Consider the following 26,359-nt stretch of genomic DNA (forward strand, 5'->3'; position numbering starts at 1 on the left):
CTGCATTTTTCCCGCTGCCGAACGACGGCTCGAATGCGAGCCAGGCTGGCATTTCCTCTCCCAAGACCAGCATGCCCGCGAAAACACGCAGACAAGAGGACATGTGTTTCCAGGGGTCCTGCTTCATTGTTATTTGGTTCCTTCAAATTCATCTGAAAACCTGACTATGATGACATGTGATGACAATAACTAAAACCTAAAATGCTCATTATTTGTTAGCTATTGTTCGAAAGGTTCATTCTCATTTATTTTTCACTCTAACCCTGTGATGCAAGTACTGTTGTCACCCCCGTTTTACAGATGAGGAAACTGACCTACAGATGTCTGGCTTTAAACCCCACTACTGGTAGACGGAGGATTTTTTTTTTTTTTTCATATTTTGTTCAGATAGAATAGGGGAGAGAGAGAGAAAAACATCAACGCGAAAGGGACACATCGAGTGGCTGCCACCCACACTGCCAGTTGAGCTGGGGACAAATTGCAACCAAGTCACGCGCCCCCAGCGGGAACTGAACCCGGGTCTCTCCAGACCGCAGGCCAAAGCTCTAACCACCAAGCCAAACCAGCCAGGGCTAGATGGAGGATTTTGAACTCAGTTTAACACAACTCCTCATTGGTAGGAAACAATGAGATTATTTTCAATGTTAGCAAACTTTTACTCTTAATTATGAAAACTATTTGACTCATATAACATATCAATTATGAGAAAAACAGCAAACATGCCTTATGTTCAATACCCTTCAGAGAACACTGAGAGATAGAGAATAAGGGAGAAATGATTATGCCTAAAGCACTTCATGTTCATATTTTGCTCCTAATTTATTTGGAATGACCTAGCTTGTGAAGATGATAAAGGGCTATGGGTCCAACTTTGTTTAGAAGAAAGACAGATGGGATCTTGAGACTCTGCAAAGCTGTTCCTCTGCTAGGCATACTTCATCTTCTCTGTATAAACTGTACTTCTTTAATTCCTGTGAAAGATAAACTGTCCCAAGTCTCAGCCAACGATTCCTACATTATATGAGTATACGCCTGCAGGGCTATGGAAGGGCAGTTTTGTCACCTCTAACCACAGCCAGAACATGCTAGGAGTTGCTTCCAGGGACCCCAAGACTATAAGTAACATACAAACAGGAAAGAAGTTTTGACCTTCAAAAACAAGCAGCACACCCCTGACATGCCAACTGTGAAAGTATAGATTGTGGAGCTCCTAAAGTATAGAAATACACTCAGTCAGGTTGGGAACTGGAGAATCTTTTTCCTAAAAACACTATGAGGACATGAAGGTGATGGTGAAGATCAGAGTTTTAATAAGCTGGGAGGAGTGAGATTTTATATATTTACTAGAAGAAGGTGTTAATAAGTGATAAAACAGTTTAAATATTCCCAACCTAAAGTGATCAAGTAAAAGTGAAATCTTAACTTTAAAGACCTAACCATTCCTTTTTAGGATCCCCAACAACCCACCCCCCCAAAAAAGAATCACATGCTGATTTTTATATTCCAATTAGTGTATATGTTTTTCTGATAAAAATAAGACATATTTATTATAGAAAATTATTTCTACTACCTAGAGATAATCGTTGTCGTTACCACTGTCAATAGTTTGGTGAATTTCTTTCCAGGTTTTTCTATTTTTCACACATTATATATTGTAGTAGCCTACTCATTTTTCTGTCATCAAAATTTTTCATAAGTTTTTCTAGTTAAATAATATTTTATCACTCAGTTACATTACAATTCACTCGATTGTATTATACTATTGCTGAAAATTTGAGTAATTTTCCATTTTTATAAAGTATGTTGCAATTAACTTATAAGTCTTTGTCTGCTTTTGATACTCTATATAAGTAATATCATGTTAGTTTTTGAAAGTATGTACCATTATTTTCTCCCAGGGACTATATCTTAAATTATTTTCCTGATCCATCAACCATTGGCCAACGACCATAGGATGTGGACTTCTAATGGCTATACAGTACTTTCTCTCCAGAATGACTAAATGGCTTACTTATATTGCACAATGCTCAACAATTTAACTGTCCTGCTATATGAGGTCGCCTTTAAGACATGCTGATATGAAACTTTTACAAAATGCTCTGTGCATGGTCCAATCTAAGTAAACAAACCCAAACACAACACATAGTAAAAAAACTGGAAATATATAAATTGAACGTTGATAGTGGTTTCCTTTAGGTTGTAAACAATGATGACTTTCTATCCTTCTCTTACTTTCTATGTTTTCTACTATTCTTAAATCAGCATGAATTGCTTTTATAATAAAAAAAAAAAAAATACCCAGTATGTTTTATTTTTAAGAAAAAATAGAACTAAGCAATTTATCCCTCTCAAAAAAACCCACGTTCTTCACATTGACTGATACACCATTTCCCATTAGTAAGTGAAACACCTATGGTTATAACTGTACCTACAAACACAAGTGGAGGAAGAAGGCAATCATGGGGCTCTCTCCAGGCAAAAAAGCATTTCTGTCTCAATTATCTATATCTTTCAGACAAAATTGTTTTCTGGCCTGGAATTATCCAGATGACTGCCTCTTTCATTTTCCCCCTATCTATATATCTATATAACTCTAAGACAATTCTTTACTATTGAAAATTTGTGAGGAAAACACCAGATTTTCACGCCACATCCTTCCCTCCACAACACAGAAAAAGTAGATGTGGGTTTATAAGAATTCTCTGTGCTATCTTACACACGCACCCTTAAACTTATCTACTGCTTAGGAGTTTTGTAGTTTCAAATAAAATAATAGCTACAAAAAATTGACAATGTAAACCATTAAAGTAAAATAATATCATTTAATAAAATTTTGGCAAAAAATAGAACCTATGTTATATAATGAAAATTGAAAAGAGCAAAAGTACACTTATCTTGAAATAACTCTTATTTTCTTGGAATAATTTTTTCCAAAAGGAAAGAAAAATGCTCTCCTTAAAAGCGTTCCTCACTGATGTTTCTTCGTGGTTCAATTTTTCCCTTTCATTTCATGTTTCTTATCTTTCCTCTAAATTTATACCTCCAAATCCTTTGTAGATCATTATACATGCCTTTTCTCCTAATTTAGATATCATGTATCTGAAGTTTTCAATTTCATAATCATAAATCTGCTTAATATTATTAATAGACACTTTACCCCCTAATAATTTTTCTACTAAACCATGAATTCTTTCTAGTTAGCATCAATCAGTTGTAGACATGCCCAAATATAAGCGTAGAATTTTTGTTGCAATCTGAAAAATCATAAGGGATCTCTATCATGTTTGTACACTGGACCTTAATTTTTTCTCCTCCAGTCTTCCTCATTATGCAAAACGACACTACCCAGATGGTCAAGCAAAAACCTAGTCATCTTTGATTTGTTCTTCCCATTATGCAATACATAAACAAGTCCTATTCAGCCCACCACCAGAAGTATTTTTTTCTCCCACCATATCCACATCCAAGACTTAGACATTTTATTTCCCCCACACTACTATAGTGATCCCTATTCGTCCTCCCTGCTTCCTCTGTTTCCCTCAGTGACTCATTTCCCATGCCAGTCAGATCTGCTGGAGAAACTATCCAAATGGTTTTCCATTGCACTTTAAATTAAGTTGGCATGGCATACTAAGTTTCCAATAGAAAGGATCTCACTCCTTTGGAGATTCTTTTCCAGTCTGTTTTGTCCGTCTCTCTGCTGCCCTCGGCACTCTCTGCTCCAGCAACAATAATGGCTCCTGGGACATCTCTTTCCCAATGAGAGTCTGTTCCCACATGTGCCATTCATACAGTCCGGGCTCTTGGGAGCCCTTGACCTGGCCAGCTCCTTGCCATCCTTCCCTCCGCAACACCCTTTCTTCATCTCTCTAAAACAGGTTTTCCAACCTGCTCGTCTATATTCAAACAATATTCCATTTTCCCCTGTAGCATTACTAATTTAGATGTTAGGGTCTTGTTTTTAGTTTTATATATTGCCCGTCTCTTTCTAATCTGTATGACCTCTGAAGGGAAACTTTGTTTGATTCACCACTGTATACCTTATATCTATAAAATTTGGCACATAGGAGATTAGTTATTATTTTTTAAGTGCATGAATAAATTGACGAATTAATTAGGTATAGGTAGCACCAAGGTCTAGTAAATTTTGAAACCTCATGAAAGAAAATATGCTTCTTACCTTCTCTAGATCCAATGGTCCACATTACACACCAAACATTAAAAATTGTGCGTTGATATGACAGCATTCATTATCAGTGATGGGGGGTCTTTGTTTGAATTATCTATGTCATACTCCACTCCCATCTCTGGACTTAGCCATGTTGTGCTTTTTCTATTCAAAATAAATGGTTTTCTGTAAGTCCCGATTCTAAATGTCAGCTGTTTTATTGCTAATGGATAAAATAGATGTTTGACTCTCTCCAAATTCAAATTTGTTTTATAACCCCTATTGATTTCTTGAGTGGTTAACCATGTACTTGAAAAGTGTAAATTATACACTGGGAGTGTGTTTGACCTGTTAAAAGGTAAACTAACACTATGATACCACAAAGTATCATTTAGTTAATAACTGATTTCAAGCCCTAAGTGCTGTTCAAATGGAAAGAAAGTAGAAAGACCGACACCTCACCCATAGCTTTTTCTAGAGCAGTTTTTTACACTCAGAGTCATCACTGACTAGAAATTAAGGAAATGCCAGAAGCAAATCAATTGTTCAAACTGGGAAGAAAAAGAAAAGAGGAAATCTAAAGCTATTTAGAACACCTGGGGGGAATGAGTTGTCCTACATTAAAAAGATTTGCTCCTAACTGAAGGGTAATACTTTAAATACAAGGACATTTAATGTTCAAGTTTTCTTAATGGAGTACTCTAAACTGCCATCCTTCTTAAACAAAAGATGCTAAATACACTGTAGCATTTTCTTAATGAGTGAGAATTCCATAAGAACATTAGTTTCACACATTCTGAAAATGCAGATGGAGATAATGTGAGAGATCATACCCCATATGCCACCTGAAATTGTTCTAATTGAAAAGGTCATTGATGTCATTTTGCTTATTGGTCATCTGCTTCTTTTTAATAAAGGTAAAATGCACAACTGTTTTTTGTATAACAAAATGAACAATGCAATATAACTGCCTTTATAAGATGAATTAATAAAAATGACTGTAGACCCTTCTATATAGTTCTTCTGTCCTCAAACATTGTTTACTGGGTTTAGTAGCATTTGTTAACACACTGACACCTGCAAAACATAATTTTTATTTTGCAAATGCATTGAACCCAGATATTTCAACATAAGCTTAAACTAAGGTGATTATATAATTTTTCACCCAAACAATGTAACTTTTGAAAGTGAAAGGAAGCACTATTCATAATTTCGCTGAGAAAATAAACACAAACCAAGACTGTTCAGGTCACATACTAGTTTAAACCAATCTTTCAGCTCATTTTCATTGATTTCATATGGACTACTAAAAAGTTTATTTCATCAAAGCAAGACTTTGGTTGCTAAATGGTAATTATATTAGTTTGCTAGGGTTGCTATAACAAATTAGCACAAACTGGGTGACTTAGCAGAAATGTATTATCTCACAGTTCTGGAGGCTATAAAAAAAAGTCTGAAATTAAGCTGTTGGTAGGACCACACTCCCTCCAAAAGCTCAAAGAGAAAACCCTACCGAGCCCCTTCCAGCTGCTGGGGGCTCCTGTCCTCCTCGACTCATAGCAGCACAGCTCCAATCACAGCTTCCATATTCACATGACCGACTCCTTCTGTGTCTTCATATGGCTTTCTTATAAGAACACTAGTCATTGGATTTAGGTCCACTCTAATCATGTATAAATCACCTGAACTAATTACTTATTTTTATTGTTTAAATATGATTTTGTTGTTTGTTTGTTTTTTAGGGAGAGAGAGAAATAGAAACATCACTAAGAGAGAAACACTGATGGCTGCCCCCTGCACACAACCCTGGGCATATGCCCCGGAAGGGGTATTGAACCAGTGACCTTGGTTCATGGGACAATGCTCAATCCAATGAGCCACACTGCTGGGCATGAACTAATTACTTATTTTTAAATAAAGCTACATTCTGAAATTTCAGGAAGGCATGAGTTTTGGAGAAACACTATTCATAACCAGTACCATAACCAATAAAATATTTTGTTATTATTTTACCAAATAATCACTTAGACATAGGTTATATGGACAATAAAAAGAATATAATATTTGATATGAAATATAATATTGGATATGAAAAAGACTTGTTTATTGGTATTATCATGTCTCTGTAATAATAGGGTAAATGGAGAGACCACATTGATTCTATGATGAATTATCACATCACTAACTGTTTTAAGAAGTAATACTACCATCAAATAAGAGTCTTATTCTGCTTAAACACAAAGATACTTGATTCACAGACATATACTAAGATATAATTGAGAAATATCATCCAAACAGAATAACTTTTCACACCATTATATTGTTTAAGGGCTGTGCTGTATTCAGTAATTATTTCTTAGTAAAAACTACTAAATTCTGTCTTAAAGTTGACTCCATGATTTTTTTATTGTTAATTTTATCTATAATGCTACTTTGAAATATCAACCCAACCTTCTGAAATACTAATAGCACAATTAACTGATTTTTTCCTTAAAATTATTTTGTCTTATTGTTGAATATTAGAAGAGATTGTATACCTTCAAACCCTTTCAACGAGTCACTAACATTAATTCGGTCAGATATCAACATATGAGAGCACTCCAAATTTGTAAATTAATCCAAATCTACACTATAAATTCTCTAACTGTCTTTGTGGGCTATGACATCATATGGGAGAAATGTGCAAACCCATCAACCCATCAGTTGCCCATACTTGCAATTTTATGTCATTTATAAATATCTTTTCTTTTACAGTTAACCACACATTTTTGCCCTCCAGCCTTTCCCTTTCACTGAAGAAGACTGAAGTGCATTGCAAATATGATTTTTACTTGCATATCTAGTCTTGTCATACTGAATATATACATTCTATTGAGTAGAATAGAGTTCTCTGTCATATTGTACCTTACCTTGCCACTTAAGTTAAGGATTGTCTGTGCCTTTAAGGGTACATCACTAAAGTACAGCTAGCTCTTTGATGCAAATAACTAACAGGCATTAATAGTTTGAAAGCCACCATACCAAGGTATAGGTGACTACCAAATATATTGCCTATGTCTATAATATTCATTTATGCTACTTATTAAAAATGCATTTTGTGTTAGTTTCTGTTCTATACCCTATAGATGTTACAGTAAACAATACGCAGTCCTGGCCCTAAGAAAAAGTAGAGTTTAGTGCAAAGCTGTCTTGTATGTCCGGAATAAGTAACAAGTGTGTTGACTCATTGATCCACCTTAACCTTCAGATGGTTTGGGTAGCTAGAGCCTCCAGGCTGGTTGTTTTCTCCTTTTATCTAAAGCCAAATGTTATCGTTTTCTGTATGTGTGGTGGTGTGAAAAATCTGGAGATGTCGTGGTCTAATGCAGTGTTTCCCAGAAGGGGGTCTGGTGGAATAGCTTCACAAAATGTTCTTTAAAAGAACAGGGAGGTTCTCTAGACAAGTGAATTTAGGAACACTCCATAATGTGTGTTCTTTTTTGGCATCTTACAATACAGGTTAGCCTTTTAAGAACTCAGAATACCAGCAGTAAAGAAAACCATATAACTTGATTTAATCTAGTCTTTGCCAAACTTACTTGACTATAGAACTCCTTTGTCCATGCAGCTTGTTCCAGAAGTAGCAATGCATCCCCTTGGGAAACTCTGGTCTAGAGGGAATGGCCATTGTCCTTAAAGCCTGCAGTTTAGAGGCACAGGTGGCTGTCTGTCCTGCCCCATGACACTGAAGACATGTCCCTCCCTGCTGCCCCTTCTTTTGTGCTGTCAACACCTCCATTTGTTGTAGCATTATCTCTCCCATTTGTTACACTGCCACAAATGGTGATTTTGCTTCCATTTGTTTTTCTCTCTCTCTTTGTCTTCTTTCCTGCTTCTCTTGACTTGATCTTTCCTACAAATGAGTTGAACTTGTAAGGATATCACCAATGGACAATGCTCTTTTATACCCACTTGGAAATTGAACCGGTCATAATCACCGGTATAATCTGCCTCTTTTCTCAGCTGTGTTATTTGTTCCTGTATCCAAGAGAATGCTTCATTTGCTTTCACACAGTGAGTTCTTGTCGCTATTCTGTCAGTTATCTAACAAAGCCATTAAAGAAGCCTGGAGATTTGCAAAAGTCGATCTCAAGATACCTGAGATTTGACAACATCTAGAAGTCTCTCACAGATGTTAGCATTTGTTACAGGCACACGGCCTATTATTTAAGTGTTGTATTCTCAAAAGAGACAAAGATGTTCAAAAATAAAGTGAATTGTTCAGGTTGACAACTAAAATCGAGGAAGACTTGTTAATTGAGGACCACTGATGACTTTTCCTCACATCTGAGGTGGGCTGGGAAGGGCGGCACTGGGAAAACTGTTGCTCACACACTCTGGACAGGAAAGAGTGGGCTGAACTCCGTACATACAGAGAAAAAGCTGAAATAGACCTGGGATCAGGAAGATGGAGCAGCTCTAGAGTCTTTACCAGAGGATGGAAGAATGATCCACAGAGCAGGAAAACCTAGCATCAGACAGCCAGAAACAGAGATGAGGAAACATGACTAGGTGGGGTTAGGAGTAGTATGATCCAAATGATCAGGGTGTAAGAATTACCTGGACTACTTCATAAAAGGACAGTCTTCAGGCTCCTCCTCAGCTGGTGATTCTGATTCAGTTAATTGGGACCAAACCTTGGAAATCTACTTTTGACAAGCACCTAACCTGCACTAGAACAAGCAGCATTGCCCTTAAAAGATGAATTTCGGTATTCTAACCTACTTCTGTATTGCACTAAATTTTGCCATTTGTAAGAGATCATCATAGAATTATGTTTATACAAAACTCACACAGGTGTATACACACACTTCTGTGAATGTATTGGTTCACTAAAAGAGTGTTCTTGTATTTTGTAACACACAAATCCTAAATTTCTGTACCTATAATTTTGGGCATCTAGCATTGCGTAATATCCCCTCTTGTGGCTGTCAACAATGTCAAGGCTAGGCGGGTTATTAATGTTTAGAATTAAACTTAAAACTTAAATTTTCCACTTATATGGCACTTCTAGCTATTGGAAGTGTTTTTACCATAAATTTTGTGGAGCTTGTGTAGTTTAATTTTTCCAGAAGAGAGATACAGTTTTAAAGCCTTTTGCATAGAGAACTTTACATTACTCCTAGTCTTTTCTCAAGCACTTTTGAGACTCTCCTCCTGAAAGCATGTTGGAGAGTAAAAGCTATCTTTTTGTTTCTTCATTTAAAAAACTATAAAAAGATCTTCGGTTCTTTCTGAAGTGCTCTTGTAGAAAACCAAGGTGATCACTAGACTTAGTAACTGCAATATTATTAAGTATTTCTGTATGTATAGTTTTGGTGTCTTTCATCTATTATTTTAAGTATGAGAAAAAACGCATGGTTGTATTCAGCAGCAGACAAAAAGGAAAATGTTTTATTCATTCATAACCTTTATTTCTATGTTGAATTCATTTGTGAGTGTTTTGTTTGTTTTGTTTTTAATAAAAGCCACTTTTCTGTTGTCCTAAAAGAGTTCAACCAACATTTCTCACTTCTGGACAATACTATGAATTCGAAATTGGGTATATGCACTTCCAGTGTGATTTTTTGAGACATGATATGCATGCAAATATCAATTTTTCCACCTAGATCAATGGTTCTTAACCTTCCTAATGCTGTGACCCTTCAATACAGTTCCTCATGTGGTATGTGGGCGTATCTGCATGTGGGTGGACTCACCTGGAGACAGATAGAGGAGCGGTGTCTCGGTTCCTAAGACTTTCAGAAATATGTGTTTTCCGATGGTCTTAGGCGACCCTGTGAAAGGGTCATTGGACCCCCAAACAGGTTGTGACCCACGGGTTGAGAACTGCTGATCTAGATGAACAAAATTTCCATGTTCTTCAATCTTGACATGAGAGTGATTATAAATAACTTATTTTATAGTCACACCTCTTTGGTTAACAGAGGGGATATTATTTTAAAAACTAGATAATCTACTCATTTCTCCATTGTCCCCATGGGAAGCTGTAGACTGAAGGAACCATGGACCTTTCTCTAGGGCGATTCCTACAGGGTCTGTAGGTACAAGTCTCCCACTCTTGTAGCATACATTCTTCCATAAGGCACTTCTCACTCCTCCCTCAGTCACTTTCTGATGCCACCCCACCTTACAAATTGTTCTGACAACAGAATGTTAAGATCATTTTTCTAATGATATAACTTCTGGATATTGTTCTGACAACTTCTCCATGCTGGGCAACTGTGTCAGTGGAGAAACCTAGGGAAACATTCTTTTATTTAAAATACTATGTGTTCATCACCTTTTCTGAGCTATGGTCTGTGTTAGTTGCAGAGACTGCAATATTAAACACTAAATAAGGTACCTACAATACTTGCCTTTAAAAATGAGTTTCTGAACTAATGTGTCACACAGACGAGTAAACCATAACAAAAATTGCTGCCAAAAAGTGTTAGGACATAGAAGTAGTTTTAGATAAGAGGAGCAGTGAGCCCAAACTGAGTGGGCAGGTGAGAACTTTACAGAACCTTCTTAGAGGAAGTAATGTCAATGATGAGACTTGATGATGAGTAAGAGTTAGGGAGCTAACTAAATGGGGAATATGAGCATACCAGACAAAGGGGATATATATGGCAAGTCTCAGAAGTCAGAGAGAAATTTCACATGAGTGTAGGAAGATGCAAAAGAATTACAAGAGGTGAGAACAGAGAAGCTGGGACCAGATTCTAAATGGCCTTCTAAGTAATGTTAAAATTTAATTCATTGGAGAATAAGGAATAACAAGAACTTTTTCTAAGTGGATAATAATGTACTCATATTTTTCTTCTAAAAAGATATCTGTGGTTCTAGTGTGGAAAATTGCTTTGGAGGGAGAAAGATTGAAGACTAGCTAATAGATAATGATGATCCAATATAAGTGAATAGCAGTAACAATGTAGGGAAATTTAAAAAAAAAAAAAAAAGATATTTAAGAAATGGAAATCAGAGGACTCGATTTATTCAACTAGAACTTGAAAGTGAAATAGATTTCTAGTTAGGTCAATAAGTGGATGTGTATGCCTGGGATAAGAAGGGGAAGGATGTTGAAGAAGTTGTTGATGAGTTTGAGATGCCTAAAAGACCCTAGCACGTTTATAGATATGAAAGTGTGATCACTTGTAAAAAAGTTATCTAGCCCAATGGACACAAACAATAGACAAGTGAAGGCCTGGGATGGGATGGGAGATGGGGTGGGGCAGGCTAATCAGAGGCATTTAGATGACCATAGAAGCCTTGAAACTGCCGGTTTGGCTCAGCAGTTAGAGCGTTGATCCGGAGGTCCAGAGAGACCCGGGTTCGGTTCCCGCTAAGGGCATGTACCTCGGTTGCAGTTTTTCCCCGGCCCTGGTTGGGTCGTGCGGGTGGCAACCACTCGATGTGTCCTTTTCACATCAATGTTTCTCTCTCTCTCTCTCTTCCTCTTTCTCCCTCCCACTCTATCTGAACAAAAAAATGAAAAAATATCCTCAGGTGAGGATAAAAAAAAAAAAAAAGAAGCAGCCTTGAGTAAATATGACCTCCCTCAAGGAGAATGTTTAAAGTGTACAAAGAGAAGAACTTTAGGACAGCACCAACACAATCAGTTATAAAAAAAAAAAAAGAGCCTACAGAACAGACTATAGGGGAACAACCAGGAAAACAAGAGGTGGTTGATATGGAAGCCCAGAAAGAGAAGGCTTTAAAAAGGAAGGAGTGGTTAGCTGTATCAAATTACTGAGAGACTGGGAGAGTTGAGGTCTAAAAAGAGACTACTTGTTTTAGCAACAAAGATGTTGGTGCTTGTCCTTAGTCTTTGCAGTTTCTCTAAAGGGTTGACCAGAAGGTGTTAGAGTGAATAGAAGGAATACCCTCAAATTTCTAAAATGCTGATAGAAAGGTGCAAAGAGTGAAGGAGAGTTGAAGATACAGGGGAGAAAGGAGATAATTAGTGGAAAGAACCCTTGAGTAGGATGGAAGAGTTGGAATTCATGATGCCTTGGCCTTAGACAAGATAGCTCTCTGTGGGTAGAAAGAAGCGGGGGAAAGGAAAGACTTGGTTTTCAGAGCAGCAATAGGATTCAGACGGAATAATAAGTCAGGAGTCATAAAGGGCAAACAATAAATAAGATATGGAGGCCAGATGTTGTCTTATGTTTTAATAATTTCTTAACTGCATGGTCTGCATGTTATGCTAGAAAACCCGACTTTGACCCCAGTTCTGCTTATCAATTGTGTAAATTTCCAAGACAAGTAATGAAACCTATTTGAGCTTCAGTTTCTTCATTTACACAGAATGGGACTTATATAAATCTACCTTGATGGGCTGTAATAAGGACCACATTTTATCATGTTGAGTATTAAACCAAGGTAGGGCACATTAGAGATTCTCAAATAATTATAGACATGTTTATCATCTTGCCTTGAGAATCTGTTTTCTTGACTGTGTTTAGAAGACAACAAGCAAAGTCATTGGGAGACAACCAATAGATACAACATATTACATACAGTACATAGCATAGTGGCAGACACATAAGTACCTAAGAAATATGCATATAACAAATTACTGAAAGTTAGTTATTTTGTCTTATCTACATTATTAAAAGTATTTCTGCTATGTTTCAGTGAATGCCCTAGCCTAAATCCCCCTGACTCTCTGCCAGGTAGTACCTTCAGTGTCACAGAGGCAAACAAATGAGTCCTTGAGCAGGTGTATCTTAACTATTTATTTGTTTCTGCATATGCAGTCTGTGAAGCTTGACTCACATGGCCCAGAAGACAAAACTGAACAGGATCTGAACCCTCTGTCACTTGGGTTGCCATTTTTTGCATTGGCACCAAAGAAACTCTCTAAGAAAAGATGCCCAAATTAGCCTTTAAGCAAATAAATTTGGCCAGGAATGTATAAATTTGGTTCAAGAAAAAAGAAAGAAGGAGAGAGGCATATTCTTGAATGTTCTTGGCATAAAATGGCTTCCCATAATTTTTTTCTTTCTATGCGATTTACAGTAAACTTTGTCTTCTAAGAGCAGTGGGCAAGTGAGAAGGGTTAGTGCCGCAAAAGCTCAGCAGGAAGAACTGAAGCAAATTGCCCCAGATAAGCTTGAGGCAACTCCAGCTCTGGACTCCCGAGAGGCTAATGAACCATAGATCCCTTCCTCTTCCCAAGGCCTGATATTTACAAAGTGTTGTCAAAGACATCTAAAGTTTCATAAAATACTATAGATTTAAAAGGTCTTCAAGCTAAATCCTCTAAGCCTATAGGAGTTACCCACTTGCTGAGAGTTAATAGGCTCTTGACTGAATGGTGAAGTTTGAAAAGGACCATTAGAGGCAGAGTAACGTTTCTCCCAGTAGCCTGCTCTCATCACTCTCTTGAGTGAGGACTCTGCCATCTGAAGCCAGGAAGGCATTTCTAAGTCAGAGGACAGAGCAAACAACTAAAGATCTGCTTATTTTCTCTTAATAATAAACAAACAAAAAAAGAGTATTTTATTCCTTGGGAGTCTAGAATTCTAACTAAATCTGTATGAGATTTCTTATGACAAAGTCTTGAATTATAATAATTATATTTAGATGTCTTAAGTTACAATGTTACATATAAGTTTCTCTCCCAAGATTTCAGATTTATCAGTCTTTATCTATCTAAATATATTACCAGTAGAAACTGAGATAATAAAAGCCCAAGCAGATAATCATCTAGTATTATTGCGTCTCAATCACTCCAGTCCCCAAATTACTATGTCTATTTCAGATGCTGTTACTTTTTAAAATTTAAATTCCAACATTTCTTGAATAATGTCATTAAGTCCTTGCTTGAGAATGTAGTAACATGAAAATTCATTTTATTCCACTTTATTTTAATTTTGTGTCCAATAATAATATTTATATATGCAAGTGATGATATGGATAATCACATTTTACACTCTATATTACTGCCTGATCGATGATGGCATAAGAAAGAATTTCTCTCTGTCCCCTTCCATCCTGCTCCCAACCCATACCACTGCCTAATTACCAAAGTTGTGAGTCAAATAGTTTTCATTTAATTACTGTCTGGAAAAAAAAAAAAAGGATAATGTTCAACTTGCAGAAGAAATGTTGAATTTGAAGGACTTGGTCTCTGCTTTGAAGTTATTTTTCTAAATCTTTAACAGTGATTAAATAAACTAGGACTCTTGTAACTGGGTCTCTGCTCTTTACAAAACATAAGAATCTATGTGTTCTTAAATGCCTCTATGTCCCTTACCCTAGGCTGTCACTTTTAGCTAGCATTCGCATTTGAGTCTTCATCCTAGAGACTTAAAAAAGGAGAGACTCTTCTCATCTATTCATCTATGCCTTGAGGAAACCATGACAGCAGGTGAGGCTGTTATGGAATTGGTTAACCTGCAAGAACTCATATAGCATTACATTCAGAACCAGTTTAATAGGAATGCTTTTCTGGTCTTTGAAAAAAACTTCTATTGCAATTCAAGCTAGATATGAGGTTTTACTGCTACCTCATATGTATATACCTGATAAGATAAGGAGGGGAAATCATAAGAATTATATATCTTCTTTGAAACCAACTCTAATAACAACATAGACAGTCATGACTTGACTTCTAAATTCAAATTTTGTTTCTGTCTCAGGCATAATATAAATATAACAGAAAGAAAGATAGTTTTCCTTTTCTAATTGGTTAAACAAAAGTGTTTTCAAATTGCTTTGGGGATATGTCAGTAAGTAGGGGAAGGGTGAAATCAAGCAATCACAATAGGTGTACAAGTATACAAATACTTTAGTTTCCTTGTAGTGTTATTAAATATGAAAATAGAAGTATTATATAAATATATTCAAATTGAAAATTTTAGTTTACTGGAAAAATGTGATCCGTTTTGTGCACCCACAGGAAAAGATAGCTGAAAAGATAATAAACCAAACTACTACTCATATGCATGGCTTTGTTAAGATAATTTGCAGTGTTAAAGCATGATGTTAAAAATTGAATTTGGATCCACAAACATATTGTTCTCCATAAGGAAAACAATACATAATGAAGATCACTGTATGCAAGAATGTCTGAATTATAGACATGTCAATATTTAAAATATATTACACTCTTGGAAAAAGTAAAATATTTCTATAATTAAGGCAAAGTAATTTCCTTTCTTACTATGTCTAAATAGCATCCCCATTTCTCTACTTCTTTTTCCCAGAATATAAAAAATAATATTTTATAATGAATATTAGTAATTGTTTATTAGTAATTTACTATAAATAAGTGTTAGTCATAGAAATAAATATTACTCTTAGAGTTCAAAGAACTTAGAAGTCTGAAATAATCTAATCTACCACATGATAACACTCTATACTATCCCTGAGAAATAGCAACACAACCCTTTTTTTAACTCCACCAGAAACTCATTACTTCACCATATAACTCATTCCCCTATTGAACACCTCTACTTGCTTAAAATTGTGCGGTAGAAATGGCTTCCCTGAAACACCCACTAAATCCTTAATATTACCTCTAATTTAGGATTCTTCCAACTTACTCTGAAATTCTTATATAGAATCAGACTCCTACTTGCAGAATCAGTGGTCTAAGAGATGTGTACATGTTGGAAAGAAAGGCTGGAATAAAGAAAGGAGGAGTATATCCAGATAAATATCATCTGACCTGTCTTCCAAAGGTCTCCCTAATTGCAACGCACCATAGATACGGTCCAGTCCTCTAGCCTATAGGTGCAGACATTTGATTTTACAAAACCTCAAAGCTGAGTGGGCTAAAGAAGCTAATTTGTGTCCCCAAAAAATGCACAGAAATTCAAGACCAATTAATTTACTTAAACAAAATATATAACTGTCAAACTGATAAGATATTCAGATGGTACTGTCAAAGCCATTTCCAATTTGAGTTCTAGGCTACCTAGAACTCAAATTATTTTAAGACTGATTAGAGAGCAGAACATGAGAACAAGAGAAATGTTTTAATAGCATCAGACATTGATAGCCTAGTGAATCCATCTCTGCAACTGAGACTCTGGGTTTACTAGTTCAAGTTGGCTCGTCAGGGCACCCTGAGAATACTTGAATATATGATTTGACTTGACTTTCAGAAGCTTCTTTTCCCTAGCTATAACCCTTGTGCAAAGGTAGATTTTCTTTTTTTCTGACATACGGATAGGCTTAGTCCAATTTTACACTGTTATAGTTCTACTTTGATCTATAATGTGTTGCTTTGGTAGATTCTCTAAATGACATCTTATTTTTGGCTTTTTGGGGAGAAAAAAGCAGGGTAACAGTAAACATACACACACAACCTGCCCTCGGCTGTATTGATTTAGTCTCTAAAATGCTGTGCCTGGCTCTGCCCACTTACCTTACCTGACTTGTGGTAAGGTAAGGCCATAGTAACAGGAATTGCCTTCCCTGTTGTCTCTGGAACTTCTGTCTCTTTCCCTGGAAGCACCAGGACGGAAACAGTATGTACAGCTATACTTTAGGGCACCACCCAGCTCCTGTAATTCTTGACTGGAGTGTTGACTAGCAATGAGCGTGCAGCCCTATCCGCTCTGCTAAAGTAACTCAGATTATACCAGAAATTTTTTTCTTAAAAGGGTTGGGATATCTTTTAGAACAAACCATTTGCAAACATTTAATCAGAAAACCAGTCAAGGATTTTAAACAAAAACAGGAAGAATTTCTACCATTACCACTCTCTCTCATAGAAGAAAGAGCACAACCCATACATTAAATTTCTTTTTATATGGAGGACAGAGAAATTGATGTCTAAATAGTTCACCTCTGGAGGTAACATACCATACAGACTTCCAAAGTATCATTTATATAACTTAAATCTTTAAATGCTTTATTATTGCTTGAATATCTATGCATAAACATCAGGACTACAAATACTATGGTCAATACACATATTCAGTTGGAATATTAGATTTCTGTGTCTCTACTTTTCTTATTATACTTAAATTTTATTTCTAAAATATAGCTATTGCATTACTAGAAGTGGTTATATATTCAGGTTTTCAATCAACTGGTATACTTGGTTGGATTGACTATAAATTTGTTGACATATATTGATGATTTCTCATTTTCTTGCCCAGGGATCATTTCTTCTTCTCGCTTATTTTCAATATCTCGACTTTCTTATTTGACAGTATACCACAACTAGAGCACTCTAAGCTCATAAGGAATGGTGTAAACTATTTAGCAGATTTTATGATGGAAACGATTCCCCTCACAGTCGATCACCCTGCCTGGGTAATGAACTTTGTAAAAATATCCAGCTTTTACCACACTAAGGCAACAGGTTCACTCAAACAAGCTCTTATTTTGCCCTTGGTCTTCAGTTCATAATCATGATGAGCATGGTACAAATCCAGAAACAAACAGTATAGAGTGAAGGACAGAGTTAAAAATAAAATAGCCTTAAAAAAGGATTTTCAGTTAAGAAAAATTCTTGATCTTCTTTTACAACTGACAGAAAGACAAATAGCCCTAAAAAAAAAATAAACACTGACTAAAAAAATAAACACTGAAACGTAGGGAAGTTACAGAAAATTCTCCCACATGCAGGTGTGTAGAAGCACTGAAGGGTGGCTAACAAACACTAAGTAGAAGTGTTTAATAGTTTGTTATGAGGAAAAGATCCAGAAATACAAGTAAAAATCAGTGCTGGTTCGTTACATCAGCAGCAGGGCCAACAACCCCCATTGCTAGAGTCTTGTAAATAGCAGGTGGATAGCTTGCCCCCTGGGTGTGGCACAGAATGAGACCACCCTTCTCCAAGGGTTCATGAATGACCACAAGCCATCTGAAGGTGCATCTAAATACCATTTCCATTTTGGTCACATACGCCCGTGTTGGATATCTCACTCAATACTAATCCATTTCAGTTTGGGTGTTTGCTTACTGTGGGTGCAATTTTTTACCCAAAACACCATTATACAAAAGTTCAAAATAGTTTGGAAGAACAAGAGAAACCAGAAAAGAAAATTCTGCATATGCTTAGTCTTTCTATGGAAGTGTTTCATTTAGTTTAATGGCAATTATCACAGTAGAAACATAATACAAATAAATGATCACCTATATAGGTAAAGAGTCATATAGAACAAATAGATCATTTAAATGCCATCTCTAGTCTCTCCAGCATATATATTAGAGATCCTTTATTTTTTGGATATATAATTTGAAATATTACCCATCATACCAAGGTATCTGAATATTCCTACACAAGAAAGCATTTAATGTATTTAAGAATTCATTTCATATTTTAAGATAGACATCTAAATCTTAAAATGTATAGATATCTCACAGCTCTGCTTAAACGTAAATAATACATTTGTCTGTTCACTGTAACAAAGGTATGTTTTTTCTCCTGATGATTAGGCTCATCATTCATGACTGTCAGTAAAAATGATAAGGGATACACTATAATAAAAAAGTATAAATGGAAGTAACAATATTCTATTTCATAACAATGATAATTTGTTCTCAATCTTCCATTAGTACTGACCAACTACTGTGGTGTTGAAGCATATCTTGAGATTGATGTCAAGAAAGTTATATTGATCTTGAGTTTGGGCAAGTTTTAAAGTATATCAGGTCTCAGATTATAGAAAAGACTCAAAATAGGCAAAAATTTATATTATAAAATGAGCATATAAAGAATCAAAAGACTGTTTAGAGATGACATTACAAATGTGAAGCAAATGTATTTGATTAACAAAAGTCAGAAAAATATTTTATTATCTCTACAGAAATATTAGGAAACAAAACTTGTTAAGGACAGAAGAAAGGGTTGATTTTAAACACTTTTTTTTTTCATTATCATAAGTTTAAATTTCACATAACATTGTTAACATAGGCCATATATTAGGCATTACAATGCACTTATAGCATTGGTATATACTGTGTTAGTGTCTACATAAGTGATTATGAAATAATGTTTGCTCTTTTAATAGCTTTTTTTTTGGCTATAAGAAAATGTATGGGTGCTAGTAAAATTCATGTTCACAGTAAATGAAAAAAGCCTGAAAGAATACATTTGTTGAAATTTGCATTTGGTTTAGGAAAACATCTGTTTAATAACTGAATGTGGCCATATTTTAACTTTTAAGCTCCCACATTGAAAAAGTATCAAGATATGGTAGCAATTTTCTTTTAGGGACATTATGCTAGGCTTTGATATTCAAAAAATAGGCTATTTCTTCTTGAATTATTTCATGATCAATGTAGTCTCTACACACAAAAAAATTAAGGCTGTCTGACAACTCATAGACACATTACTGGCTGTTAAAGATGTAGGAAATTGCATAAAAGCATGAAAAGCACTGGGTAATTTTGCAGTTCTAGCTCTAAACACAATTGTAAAGACGTCTGTTTTTCAGTTCTTTTTCATTCTTCTGAAGCATGGATTTTAGTTCCTGCCCTTTTAAATATTTTTACCTACTGTAACTTTGCTTCTTAATGTACTGGTTGATCTTACCAGGCTAAGAGAGTATTTACAGGGGTGCTTGCTCTTATCTGTATTCACAGAGAATGCTAACAAATTAGAGGAAAGTTCCAGAGAACACCACATACCTTGCCCAGAACATTACAATGGTTTCTGCATGCACGGGAAGTGCGAACATTCCATCAATATGCAGGAGCCATCTTGCAGGTAATGTTTCCACTATTTAACTTCTGAAATGTGTAAAGTAAACATGTAGAAATTAATGCTGGAATTTTACAGAGAATGGGATGCCATTCTGCCTAAATGGGCGATCAACAGCCAAACTTTTCTCTGCCTCTCCTACACACACACACAAATACACACACACACACACAAACCCCATGAAATGTGTGTGCCTTACACACTCAAGTACTATGTAACGCATCATTATATATACTCTTCTAGTAGAATATACATGGTACTCTGGGCATTACAAGCTTCTTAGTGACTCCTCCTCCTCTCTTTTATTCATTCTCTTTCCCAGGGACATAGAACAGCACTTGGCACATACCAGGTGCTTAATTATAAATATTTCTCACACAAGTGAATGGGTGAATATTTACTGTACATAAGATGACATAGTTGCCTTTAGGAGGCCATATTTTCCATAGTCCTTCTGGTCTTAAAATAAATGCCATCAATCTTGGTTTTGCTAGGCGCACATTCTTTTCTGTGATCTGCTATCCACAAACCCTGTATGGAGAGATGATAAGCGATACTGCCACTGATTCAAACTCAGATGAGACACAAAGAAATTGCTTGTCTGGGGTTAGTTAATACATATACATAGCTGCTAAATATTCACAGAGAGCACATAATTACTTCAGAGATGGTAAAGCCAGAGTGACAAAACAGATGCATTTTTATTAAGGGAATATACAAGTGATGTATGATGAAATAGGCTGTGCGTCGCTCTACAGTGAAAGGATTTTCTCTCCCTCTGTCTTTCTCTCTTGTCTCTTCCCCTCTCCCCCTCCTCCTCCCTACACCTCTCTTCTCAGGAACTGTCTTTCCTTCATGTTTTCCTTCACTGAATGTACTAGCACCTGCCTTCCAGTGAAGCCAGGCAGAGGGAACGTAACTGAGAGTTTGCTCCTGCTGACCTGTCATCCTCAGCAGAGTTGCCGTTATTGAACTCCTCTGAGGCAGGCAGGAAAGATCCCAGGATGCAGTTGGAAGAAATTCAAAGTGAAGTACTAAAGTAGTTGTACAAAGCCAATGAGAAATTGATCCCCATTAGTATTGTTTTTATGTGAGCTGTTTCCTTGTTTCATTGTCAAATGCTGATTTTAACACACAGACTGGCTACCTGAGCTTTCTGATGAGGGTGAAAAGGCAACATTCATTCTCAGATGAATAGCACACAGGTTTGTTTTGCAGAACTGTATCGCCTACATCATAATTAGTTTTTGTTTCCTACTGAAATTTAACTTTCTAACATAAGCAGACAACTTTATGACCAACAAAATAAAGAAATTACTCTTATTGTACCCCTGGCCCTAACATTTTTCAACATGCATTCTAACAGAAGCATAGAGAGTGTTTTATCCAAAAATAAATAAATAAAATAGACCTATTTTTTGTACCCATGTTATAAGAAAGAAACTTTTTCTGGGTAATTCTGTTGACTTGGGTTGATGAAAGAACAATTTAAGTAAAACATAAAGCTCACCTGAAAAAAATATAGAGAGAACAATTATCAAACTCTCTTATTGTAAGTATAAAAAGAAATCACATATCTTGAAAACCCAAAACACAAAGAGATCTTTCTGAAAATAAGTAGTGGAGAATTAACATCTACTAAGTGGTACTTTTTAAACAAGGAAACAAAAATCCCTACTTTCCTGATGAAGATAAATGCTCATAGACCAACAATAAAAATGAGTCCAGCAGTTTCAGGTAACTTGACATTATAATTTCTTCCAGGTGTGATGCTGGTTATACTGGACAACACTGTGAAAAAAAGGACTACAGTGTACTGTATGTTGTTCCCGGCCCTGTACGATTTCAATACGTCTTAATTGCAGCTGTGATTGGAACCATTCAGATTGCTGTCATCTGTGTGGTGGTCCTCTGCATCACAAGGTCAGTAGCTGTACCCAGTGACCACCCAAATAAAGGGATATGTTATTCTTCCTTGTCTTAATCAGATCACTCTAATTACGAGTCTCTTCATGGACTCTACAACCATCCATTCTCAGGAGTCCTAGTTCTTCATAAGAGTATTTGAATAGCCAAATGGAAAGACATTTATTTTCATGCTAGAGTAGTACCAGTTATTTTTCTTATTTTTGCATCATGATGAGGATTATTCATTTGCTAAGCAAAGGTCTTTTTTCCCCTGTAATGTATAATGCCAGTCTTTGTTTAAACACACTCTCTCTTTCAACTAGAAAAAGTCTGTCTTCATTTACACCGTTAACAAACTATTTAAATGACCAGTGTTTCCTTACTGTCCAGATCCGTATGCTGAATGAGGTCAGAATAGATTTTAAACAAGGCCTAGAAAAGTATTAAACTATAGCTCCCACTGATAGCACTTTTATTTCCAAGTATAACTTAGATATAATCACTTTTAACATGTTTGATATAAACAACAAGTACATTTTTATCTGGATTAACAAAATAGCTTTTAATCACAAAATTCAAAGAAAATAGTTATAATGAGAAAATAATTTTATAGTACATTAAAACTTTTGACACATGGAAAACAGGCAACAAATATCAAAACTCCCAGAGCAGTCAGATGGTAATTGTTTCCCAGAGTCAGGTTGTGAGAGATACAGAGATTTCATCTAGTTTCAACAGGAAAGAAAACCATGATTAATTAGTGATGTCTGACACTGGGCTCGGAGGAAAGGAGAGAGACCATGTACTTACTTAAATGTATTAGCATATAAATTTAAGGTAATCAAGAATTGGATTCTAAACCAAATGCATATCGTTTATGTCCTGTCTAACCAGAAACATTATTGAAGGTACTTCTTTCTGATCTGTTTTCACTCTCCTTGAGGAAAAAAGTTCTAAGGAAGTTTTCAAGGATTTTTCAAATTCACAAGGCATTTAGACTTCCATTTGTTCTCCCAGCTCTACTATAAGTCAGAATGTTTCCCCAAAAATGATTTTTGAAAGAGAGAAAATAAAAGTATCATATCTTTAGAAAATAAAGGCTATAATACATCTCAGTCTCTGTATTGCACTATCTTGTTTGAGGACAAGTGTGGCGTTTGCTCTTGAAAAAGACAAAATATGGTTCATAAATCCTTGCCTGAACTAAAGGCTTAAGGGAAGATCATTGACCGGAGCTTCATGCTGCTCTCAGCCCAGTTGAGTTCATCAGCTCGACTCTCACGTTTAGATGCCAAGTGAGTCAATGGATTATATTAAAACAGATTCTGGGAACATACAGATAACTGAAGAAACCAAAAACACTGAGTATAGAAGATAGAAAAGAGTCTAAAACACAGGAAACTGAGCCACATTACTCTGAGGGTCTTGAGCCTTCTAATATCTAAACAATATCAGGATATAAAAAACAAAATTTATACTTAGCAGATCTAATCTCATAATGATTGAATTGGTTACTTCATGTACTAACAAAAATGCAAAACTTTAAATACTTCAGCAAATGTTTTTAAGTCTGATTTTAATCCCAGTTCCATTCCCATACACCATAAAAACAACTGGAATGCACAGGGTCCTTATCTTACCAGGAACTGTGTATGTGTGTGTATATATATATATCCTATATGTATATACACAAAAACAGAGACACATACATTTAATAACATGATGAAGAAGAAACAATTATCCCCATTTTCAAGATAAGAACTCTGAGGTATGAGAAGTTAGCAATTTGCTGAGTGTACACAGCTGAGCAATAAGGGCAGAAACGGAGGGCTGCCTAGTATCAGAGCCTGTGTACCTGATCACTGCTCATACAGCCATTGGTTGGTCATGGTGTTGTATATTCTGATGGTCAACGCAACCTCAACTGGGCTCCAAATTAGAGCAAATCGTTTTTTCAAGACATATGGTTATTACCATTATCTGTGTTAACACAAATAAAACTTACCTTCTGTTTACTTTTGAGGAAGAGAACTAGCACAAGAACTAAATTAGCATTATTATAATGCATTGTATAAATTTGTCTTATGATATCCAAGCCTTCCAGAGTCTTTCCAGGAGTCAAACTAGTCAATAAACTACACTGTTCCTAATGTGGATTAATTTCAATCACTTGAAAAAATTCTGCTCAAAAACCAGACTTTCCAACCAAGCCATCCCCCTACCCATCCACCAAAACCCTCTCTTCTTGGTGACCTGGACACACGGGTCAAGATCTATTCCAAAATATCCAGTTGCTAAATAATTTTTAAAATTGCACCAAGCAGAGATCCCCTCCTTTCCAATTTTTAAAAATCTCTTCACCTGGACTCTCCTGTTTTCTACTTCTCTTTTCTTCCTTTTTTCCTTATCCCACTTTTTTATTTCTCATTTCTTCCCCTGTATTAACTATTTTAATCAAGCACCTCCCCTCCTCCTAAATACAACATGTATTATAGAAAACATATAGACATCTAGAGACATGAAAAAGAGTTGCCCTGTTGAGAAAATGAATCTTCAGTCTTTTTATATCTAGCTCCCACTTGTTAAAATGTGACTTCCAGTTTCATGTCCTTTTAAAAAAAATTTTTTTTTCTTTATTGTTGAAAGTATTATAGATGTCCCCCCGTTTTCCCCATTGACCCTATCCACTCTACTCCCATCCCTGCCAGACCTTCACCATACTATTGTCTGTGTCCATGGGTTGTGTATATATGCATAGAAGCTTTTTGGTTACTCTTTCCCTCCCCTTCTTACCTCTGAGATTCATCAGTCTGTTCTCTACTTCCATGTCTCTAGATCTATTTTGTCCATTGTCATTTTGATAGATCTACCCTCCCCCTAAAAAAAAACTCATAAATATATATGTATATATATACACACACATATATATGTACACACACATGCATTATATATACATATTATATACACACACACATACATATTAATGTATACTATATATTTTATTTATATATTCTCTGATACCTCACAGCTTATGATAGAATTTTTATAGACTTTATGTTGTTCTCTTTTGCATCATCAAAGCATTCTTTTATTACAAGACAAGAGATACTAGATCAGAGCTTTTCAGATAATTTAACTGAATATTGGCTTTTTATAGAAGCTAAATAATTGGTACCAATTTATGTCCTTAGCTTATAATATTAATGCAAAAAAAATGATATTAGCTTGAACCAAAATAATAACTCTTTCCATTATATATCAGATATTAACAGTTGGCTCATTCTCTGGTTTGATGGGATTTAAACTTGTAGCATTGAAATGCCAATGTAACATTCATCTTCAGGACATTTAAAGTATAAAATTGTTGAAGACCTTTAAAATGAGATTAGATGGGCTCGAGACTTGCTTGATTGCATGTGCTTAGTCATCTTTGTGCTTTAATAAGTAAGCAGTTGAAGACTAAGTAAATGTAGTTCTCTTCAACTTCCGCCTCTGTCTTCAGTTCTCCTCAACAGACCCTTAAACACGACTGGTACCTGGCTATATTACTAATAAATTCTCTCATCTGAACTATTTTTAATAACTTGCTTAATCCATAGCTTCACCCTATGATTGTCAGATCAAACTTTAGGTGATAGCACTGAACTAAAATTTGTGAACTTCCAACCTTTTAGGAAATGCCCCAGAAGCAACAGAATTCACAGACAGAAGCAAAATACAGGGCACTACAGTTCAGACAACACGACAAGAGCGTCCACAAGGTTAATCTGAAGGGAGCATGTTGCACAGTGGCCAGACTACCGAAAGCTTGGACTACACAATACAGTATTATAGTCAAAAGAATAAGACAAGAGATCTACACATGTTGCCTTGCATTTGTGGTAATCTACACCAATGAAAACATGTACTACAGCTATATTTGATTATGTATGGATATATTTGAAATAGTATACATTGTCTTGATGTTTTTCTGTAATGTAAATAAACTATTTATATCACACAATATAGTTTTTTCTTTCCCATGTATTTGTTATATATAATAAATACTCAGTGATGAGAAAAAAATGGCATTCTTAAATTTGCGGTATCTCATGACTGTAAATACAATCAAGCTAGTACAATCTGTATGGGTACTGGTATCTCATTTCTCTCTACATCTTGAGACAGAGATTAGTTTATACAGGACTCAGTGGCTAGGTTTTGAGTGATTCCAAGATCAAGGGAAATGATGGTTATTGGAAAAGAGAAAAAATAATTTACTTTATATCGAGTGAGGATAAAATATTTCAGATCTTTGAATCATCTCTATTTCATCAACTTTCTTCCCTGCTCCTCCATTTTTACTCCCAGAGCAGAAAAATCTCTGGCATATAAATTAAATCAAAAAGAAGGGAAAGGAAAGTATTTTATAACTCATAACAGAGAAGGAAAGAAGATATTGGATTTTATTTGCGAAGCATCTCAGAATCTCCCAGTTAAGTGCATGTATCCGAAGGGTCCTGAACAGGTTGCATTTTAGGAATACACAGAGCACAAAATCTCTTCCATTTAGGTGAGTGGAATTAACAATTAGGGGAAATTTTTAATAA

At 35.7% G+C, this 26,359-nt stretch overlaps 1 protein-coding gene across 1 annotated transcript in view; it reads left to right on the plus strand.

Annotated features, from left to right (window-relative positions):
• The window catches only part of TMEFF2 (transmembrane protein with EGF like and two follistatin like domains 2), a 246,782-nt gene extending 220,947 nt beyond the window's left edge, over positions 1-25,835 (plus strand). The window contains exons 8-10 of the mRNA XM_036254118.1: positions 19,745-19,868; positions 21,627-21,785; positions 25,445-25,835. Coding sequence (XP_036110011.1) covers positions 19,745-19,868; positions 21,627-21,785; positions 25,445-25,541 — 380 coding nt within the window. The 3' untranslated portion in view covers positions 25,542-25,835. The remainder of the gene's footprint in view (positions 1-19,744; positions 19,869-21,626; positions 21,786-25,444) is intronic.
• The last annotated feature ends 524 nt before the right edge of the window (positions 25,836-26,359 follow it).

The sequence above is a fragment of the Molossus molossus genome, unplaced genomic scaffold (genome assembly GCF_014108415.1).
Source record: "Molossus molossus isolate mMolMol1 unplaced genomic scaffold, mMolMol1.p scaffold_m16_p_11, whole genome shotgun sequence".
In the NCBI taxonomy this organism is placed as follows: domain Eukaryota; kingdom Metazoa; phylum Chordata; class Mammalia; order Chiroptera; family Molossidae; genus Molossus; species Molossus molossus.